Source organism: Diabrotica undecimpunctata, chromosome 9 (genome assembly GCF_040954645.1).
Source record: "Diabrotica undecimpunctata isolate CICGRU chromosome 9, icDiaUnde3, whole genome shotgun sequence".
Taxonomy (NCBI): Eukaryota; Metazoa; Arthropoda; class Insecta; order Coleoptera; family Chrysomelidae; genus Diabrotica; species Diabrotica undecimpunctata.
In genome coordinates, this window is record NC_092811.1 from 54,246,654 (window position 1) to 54,254,833 (window position 8,180).

The window sequence follows — 8,180 nt, forward strand, 5'->3', positions numbered from 1 at the left end:
CCTGGATAAACAATCCACCGCCCTACAGACTTCGTGAAGGCTATTCAACTGCGAGGAAATCTCCTACCAACGAGAGGCATCCCTTCAAATCCACCTCATGAAAGACGGTGCCGAAAGGGATGCGAACGTAACGAGAGCCTAAGTCATGTAGGTACTTCAAAAATGCCCCGCATCACACTGGCATCGGATTAAGAGACACGATCAGCTCGTTACGTGTTTACGGAAGGCAGTTGAGAAAAAAAGGTAGACTTGCAAGGTTGAGCCGTGGATCAGATGCGCGGATGGGACTCTGAAGATACCTGACCTTGTCGCGCATCTGGATGAGCAGGTAATTTTCGTGGACGTTGCCGTCAGCTGGGAGGGTCCTGAACCCTTAAGTACAGCTGCTGCTAATAAAACAGCACTGTACACTGAGCCTCGATTCCTTCAGACCATGCAGACCCGATATCCAGGGAAGCAAATTTGCATGGCACCTCTAGTCGTTGGCGCACGCGCAACTTGGTGTCAATCTAATTCTCGTGTCCTGAGAATTTTTAACCTTTCAAGGTTCGACGTCCGCAATCTCATCACTAAGGCAATCATGGGTGGCATCCATATTCATAGTTATTTCATGAGGTCCTAACATGAATAACTTATGACATTTTCGCTTCGAATATCACATATCGGCTTCTTCCTATCGTGGGCCCTACGTTCGTCTAGTTAGGTTTTTAAACTATGACCACGTAAATGTTTGTATCTGTCCTCTATGTCTGCATTGCCCATTTTCTACTGTATCTTTATTTTTACTATTTTTTAACTTTCCTTGGCAGCCCAGCCCCTATTGGCTGCATGGCTATCTTTCCAAGCCCGCGATATAGCGTTGGCATTGGTTGATACTATGGGGAGGGACGATCGGCTCGTGTGATTAATTCTGGCCAAACATCGGGCCATACGCTGCTGATCTGTTACTTTCCGGATCGGGGAGGAACAGACCAGCAGGATCAGGTCGGTTTTCGGATGACGGGGGTTTGGTTTCGTGATGAACATAGCCACCCAACCGGGCATCGCCCGGCCTACAAACTAAAAGAGGTATGGCTCCACTCTTAATGTAAACCGTGGTAATAAGCACTCTTACTGCGTAACTCGCTCCCTCTTTTTCGTCGGAAACGACAGGATTCGGCAGCTGCAACCGAGTGAGCTGGTTGGATACCTAGGTCGAAGGTACAATGCTTTAGGACAGACCAGGGTGGCCTTCAGCGAGCTGCAGATACAGCTCGATCATATTCATCGAGCGGGGCTGAAACCAGCTCAAAAACTGCTGGTTCAGAAGACATACTTGCTCCCGAAGTACATCGATAAGTTGCAGAGTCCTACCATCACCATGAAAACGTTGAAGGGCTTTGACAGGTCCGTTCGTATAGCCGTTCGGAAGTTTCTGTCCCTAAATCGTACGTGCGCTGATGCTTACATCCATGCTCCCACAAAAGAGGGTGGCCTGGGCGTCATGGCTATGGCCATGCACGTCCCGGCTATTATGAGACGGAGACTGACGAAACTTAGAACCTCAGCTACTGATACGTCGTATTTAACCCTCAGTCTACCATACATGTCACGTCTCTGGGAGAAGATCCTTAAATGGACTAGAACAACATCAGGCAATTCAGCATTCATCGCACGTGAATTGAGTCAGAAACTTGAGGACGGCTATAGTGGAAACGGACTTCGCCAAGGTTCTTCACATTCAGAAAACTCAGCCTGGATAAGCAATCCACCGCCCTACTGGTCGGGGAGAGATTTTGTCAAGGCTATTCAGCTGCGAGGAAATCTCCTGCCAACGAGAGGCATTCCTTCAAATCCACCTCATGAAAGACGGTGCCGCAAGGGATGCGAACGTAACGAGAACCTTAGTCACGTTCTTCAAAAGTGCCCCGCATTACACTGGCACCGCATTAAGAGACATGATCAGCTCGTTACGTGTTTACGAAAGGCAGCTGAAAAGAAAGGGTGGATATGCGAGGTTGATCCGCGAATCAGATGCGCTGACGGGACTCTGAAGATACCTGACCTTGTCGCGCATCTGGGTGAGCAGGTAATTGTCGTGGACGTTGCCGTCAGCTGGGAGGGTCCTGAACCCCTAAGTACAGCTGCTGCTAATAAAACAGCACTGTACACCGAGCCTCGATTTCTTCACACCATGCAGACCCGATATCCAGGGAAACAGATTTGCATGGCACCTCTAATCGTTGGCGCTCGCGGAACATGGTGCCAGTCGAATTCTCGTGTCATGAGAATTTTCAACCTTTCAAGGTTCAACGTCCGCAATTTCATCACAAACGCAATTATGGGTAGCATCCATATTCATAGTCATTTTATGCGGTCCTAACATAAATGACTTATGATCTTTTTCTTCGAGTATTTGCATATCGGCTTCTTCCTATCGTGGGTCCTACGTTCGTCTAGTTAGGGTTTTAACTATTTGACTTACGTAAATGTTGCATCGTCCTTTATGTCTGTGACGACCCATTTTTCTACTATTTTTATTATTACTTTATACTATTTTTAAACTTTTTTTGACAGCCCCTATTGGCTGTCTGGCTAAATTTTTTCACGCCTGCGATATGCGTTTGGCGGTGTTTTTGCTATGGGGGGGGGGGGGGATGGCCGGCTCGCTCGTTATTAATCTGGCCAAACATCATCGGGCCATCAAGAGGTTATGGCTCTATTCTGACACTATGTACAATCCCATATGGCGACGGACAGGTCCGGATTCAAATTAATTCAAACTGTTTTTACGATTTACTATTTAATTTGGGAGTTAGATTAATAATAGGTATTTGGAATAAAATTACTTTCATTTTTAGTACTTTTCAAGTACACTTTATGTAAAGTTTAAAAAAATGTACAAAACCAGTCAATGATATGGTTTTAAAATTATAACATTTACATACAAGTAAAAAAACAACAATTAGCAAGTGCACTTACATAAGTTTATATACATTTAGATATGTTAGTTCCATGTACTATTAATAAAATTAATTATTGTATATAGATAGGTAAAGAAATGTTATATCTGCATGTAAAGATCCTTTTTCCAGTAATGCGAGCCTATGATAAGGGATATTATAGTTAAACTTGTTTTTTCTAGTGTCAAAGTCGTGAGATATGTTAAACGGTTGAAAATACTGCTTTCTAGTTGTTGCAACTGTCAATAATGACTAACTCAACAGGCGATTTTGACCGGGTTTTCGTTATTGTCCGTAACATATAAAGTTTGAGACACTCATCCTATGAGGCTTTATTATATTGATCTTACAAGAATTTTTAAACAATATTTTTATTTTCTTTTTTTTAAACAATTTGAATTGAAGAACTAGTTTTCTACTTCCGTTATCACACATTTATTAATATTACACATAAGCAAGGGCAGAGAGACAGGTCCCTATTATGACCAAACACAAAGAAATTACATAAGTAGCCTACCAGTAGATACGATATATATATATATATATATATATATATATATATATATATATATATATATATATATATATATATATATATATATATATAAACAATTTGCAACTATAATAGAAAACGGTCCAGTCTATTTTTAAACGTATTGGTAGAAGGGGCTGAGACAATGTTATCACTAAGGTTATTCCAGCTCTCGAAAACTCTATTTGGTAGAAAGTTCTGTTTTGATCTTGTAGAGAAGTTCTCTTTTTTAAGTTTAAACTGGTGACCTCTGAGGCGTTCATCTTTATTTATGGTCGTCGAGAGTTCCGAAAATGAATTTTAATATTTTAAATGTGGTAATTAAGTCTCCGCGTTGTCGGCGAAGTTCAAAAGAAGTTACCATCAAGAAGGTTGGCCATACTAAGTCTCTCTGCATAGGAGGGTCTTCTCAGTCCCAATGGAATTCGAGTGACTTTTCTTTGAACGTTTTCCAACACAGTTTTGTCTCGAGCCAATTCAGGATAGTACATTGGACCAGCATATTCCAAAATCGGTCTTACCTGAAGAGAGTAAAGTTTAAAGAATGACTTCCATATGAAGAAATGTCTAGTACATCAACTGAATCTACAGAATCCACTTCACATATATATGAATATTGATCTTACACCAAGAAAACGGAAGTTACACTTGTTCCACTTTATCTTTGCACAAACGTCATGATTCATTTGCAAACAAGTTAAATCAAAACATTAAGTGAAACGTATCTTGATATGTAATATCATTGATATGTACTACCAATTTGTAGGATAGAAAATATTAGTTGTGTCATTAGCGTAAAAAATAGCAATCAAATTTAGAGAGCAACAGTTAGTCGTTCTAATAATTATGGTTGAAAATAAAAATTACAATGACATCTACAAAGACCAAAAGTTTAAATAATATGGAAAACCAAATAAACAATAAATGCAAATAAACGTCTAAATTGTAAATTCATAGTAAACAAGGTATCAAAGACATGCCGAGTTGTTTATCCTTTTTTAACTTATTGTGGTTTCTATGGACAAGCTTAATTTTGCGATACTAGTTTCTGTGCGCAAAAAAGAGACCTAGTATAAAAAGTAATTCGTGAATAATTTCATGCATGTGCAAAGGTACAATGAAAGAACTATAATGGTAAAATTAAATCGCAGCAGATTAATCATGAGCCAAAGAAGATTGTCCTTGATATCAAAAAAACTACTTCAAAGAGAGAAAAAGGTTGCAGTCATGAAGAATATTGTTTCGGAACTTAAGAAACATAATTATTCAGAGGAAGCAATTCTGAATATTATTTAAAAAATAGGTGGACCAGAAGAAATGTTTTTAAGGCAAGATAGAAAATTAAAAAACAATCACTACCTCTACAATATTCGGAACAACTTAAAGTATTTGCTTTGACCCTTCATTATTATTCACCTGCTGCATATAATTATGTAAGAAGAGTTTTTCAAACTTGCTTGTTGTACCCAAGAACATTGAGCAGATGGTATCAAAGTATTGATGGTGAGCCTGGCTTAACTGCAGAGTCTTTTAGAGCTTTGGAAACAAAATAATTATTAGAACCTGGTAAATTATACAGTTTAATTACAGATTAAATGTCTATCCGACAACATGAGGAATGGGTTGCTGAACAAGACAAATGCTAGGGTTATATCGATATGGGAACAGGTTCTCAAGAGGTCACTCTCGCAAATAACGCCTTTGTTTTCTTGCTGAACGGTATCAATGACCATATAAAGATTTAAGTTTAATATTTTTTGATAGAAGAAACTACAAGAGAGAAAAAAAAAGGTTTAGTCCAATAGTGCCTACAGAAATGGCATACCATTGGCATAAAGGTAGTGAGTATAACTTGTGATGGTCCCACAGTAAATTTCACAATGACAGTTCGTCTTGGCTGTAATCTAGACCAGGGCTTCTTAAACTGTGGGTCGCGACCCCCAGGGGGGTCGCGAGACTACTGAAAGTGGGTCGCAAAGATCTGATACTTTTCAATCATTATAAATAAAATTTTAAAATTAGTATACACACTACGTACAAATATAAATACAAATAAAAATCATACAAAATAGTATTGTAGTTTTATTATAACTATTTTTTGAAAAAAGCGGCAATGCAAAACTGTTATGTAGGGCCTATAAATGAAAATATGGCTAATTAAAATTCCAACTAATAAGTCTGCCACGCCGTCACAACCAAGTTGCAGTGCTTCAAATCCGACTTCTAGCAAAACAAAAAAAAAAGAAAATATGACGAATCATATTTGCCGTATGGCTTCACATGCTCTTCTCACAACAATGAAGAATAACCAGTGTGCTTAATTTGCAAAGAAGTTTTGGCTGCAGAAAGCATGAAACCGTCAAAACTGCAACGACATTTGAATACTAAACATGCAACGTTATCAAAAAAGCTAATAGAATATTTTGAGCGTCTTTTGCAAACATCAAATAAAGAAAAGAACACTTTGGAGAAGTATGGTACTTTGAATGATAGATATCTATTGGCATCCTATGAAGTTTCGTATTTGATAGCAAAAACGAAAAAGCCTTTTACTATTGGAGAGCAACTTTTACTACCTGCAGCTATAAGAATATCTGAAATTGTTCATAGAAAACAGTATGCTGCTGAAATCAGTAAAATTCCATTATCAAATGACACTGTGTCCAAAAGAATTTCAGACATAAGCAATGATCAATTTCAACAGCTTCTTATGAGGCTTAAAGACAGCTCAAAGATTGCAATACAACTGGACGAGTCGACAGACATTTCAAAAATGGCACAGTTGTTACTTTTTGTAAGATATATTTATGAGGGAAGCATCCATGAAGATATACTGTTTTGTCGTCCTCTGGAAGGTCATACTCGTGGAAAAGATATATATAAAAAAGTAAATGAGTTTTTTGAAAAAGAAGGATTAAATTGGAAAAATTGTGTTGGTGTGTGCACGGACGGTGCTGCAGCAATGACCGGACAAGATCTTGGTTTACAGCATTTGTTAAAGCTGGAAATGCTTGTTTAAAAATTTGTGCATTGATCTGGATTCGGATTATACAAGTTTATTGCTACATGCTGAAGTTAGGTGGCTATCAAGAGGTCGAAGTTTGAAACGATTATTAACTTTAAAAGATGAAGTTCTTATATTTCTAACAGAGCAAAATTCTAATTTGGCCGATTATTTTCACGATAATTTATGGATTCTCAAGCTATGCTATTTGGCAGATATTTTTGATAAAATCAATGATATGAATTTATCAATGCAGGGAGTCTGCGTTAATATGTTTATGTTAAAAAATAAACTTGAGGCCTTTGTTAAAAAAATTCTTATATGGAAGAACAGAGTGGAAAGTGGATCGCTCGAAATGTTTCCATTTACTGACGAGTATATAATTAGTAACAATATTTCAAAAAAAGATACTCCTATGACAAAAATTATAGTTAACAATTTGAAGGATATGGAAGTTTACATGCATAGGTATTTTCCCAATGATATCGATACACAACAATGGATTTGCAATCCATTTTCAATTGAATTGGAAGAAATTAATTTTTTAAACTTAAAAGCACAAGAAGAATTTGCCGAATTAACAAGTGATACTACCTTGCGACTCAGATTTTCTCAAGTGCCTGTGCATGAATTTTGGATAGAAATCAAATCAGAATATCCCCTACTATCGGAAATGGCAATTAACAAATTACTGCCATTTTGTACAATATATTTATGTAAATCAGCCTTTTCCACATTAACTTACATAAAATCAAAATACCGTTCAACTTTAATAAACGTTGAAAATTTATTACGATCTGCACTAACTCAAATTGAGCCTAGATTTAATTATTTGTGTAAAAATAAACAATCACATCCGTCACATTAACCTTCGGAGTACCAAGACTGGGTCAAGCGTGACCCGAAATTCACTTATTCTTAATATTTCCTGAAATAATTTTTTTACAAATCCTATTGATCGTAAGTGCTCCTTATCTGTTTCAATCTATTTTTTCGTGTATGATTCGTGAACATGCAAATTACAGTTTTTCCTCTACGTAAAATCTATGATGCCGGGTCAGTCCTGACCCGTTCTTGGGATTTCGAAGGATTTTTCAATATGTTTGTAGGTACACGTAAAACGCAGCCGTCTCTGTTTACCAGTGAACGTATTCAAGGCCAAATGATTATGTTTGTAGAAATATTAGTCGATAGAAGTTAACCTTGGGAGTAAATGTAGTGTATAATAGGCATATTCTACAAGAAAGTCCGAGACGAGAGGTCCAACTTTGGTGTAAAGCGGTATTTCACGTTTGTTTATAAATTTAAATCAAGCATCGATCTTGAAGTGTGCAGTATTATATCAAAATGTGGAAAAAGAATAAACCTTTGGGTGAAGCTGAGTTGTATGCCTTACTCCTATCAGATAGTGAAGAAGATGGCCTTGCAGAGCTTGATGAAAGCAATAGTGAAGCGAGTGATAATGATGGTTGTGAGCCAGAAGCACATGAAGGTAATTTATCAATTACTGAACTCGAGAACGAGGAAGTTTTAGCGACAACTTCTGAAAATATAGATAGTGAAAGATCTAACGTATCTGATGTTTTGTGCGAAGGACGAACATGGCGTTATTTAGCTCCAAAAAAGGGTAAGACATTGGCATGTAATTTATTACAGAAAAACGTAGGTCTAACTAAGAAAAGTCAAAATATTGAGACATGCA

General features: G+C 37.5%; 1 protein-coding gene across 1 annotated transcript; it reads left to right on the forward strand.

Moving 5' to 3' along the window:
* The first annotated feature begins 5,824 nt into the window (after nt 1-5,824).
* LOC140450785 (zinc finger BED domain-containing protein 5-like) lies at nt 5,825-6,493 on the forward strand. Its single transcript, XM_072544458.1, has one exon. The coding sequence runs from the start codon at nt 5,825-5,827 to the stop codon at nt 6,491-6,493; it is 669 nt and encodes a 222-aa protein (XP_072400559.1).
* The last annotated feature ends 1,687 nt before the right edge of the window (nt 6,494-8,180 follow it).

Bases quoted from the DNA above. Each gene is read 5' to 3' on its own strand.
- LOC140450785 (XM_072544458.1), top strand. From the start codon at position 5,825: ATGAAACCGTCAAAACTGCAACGACATTTGAATACTAAACATGCAACG.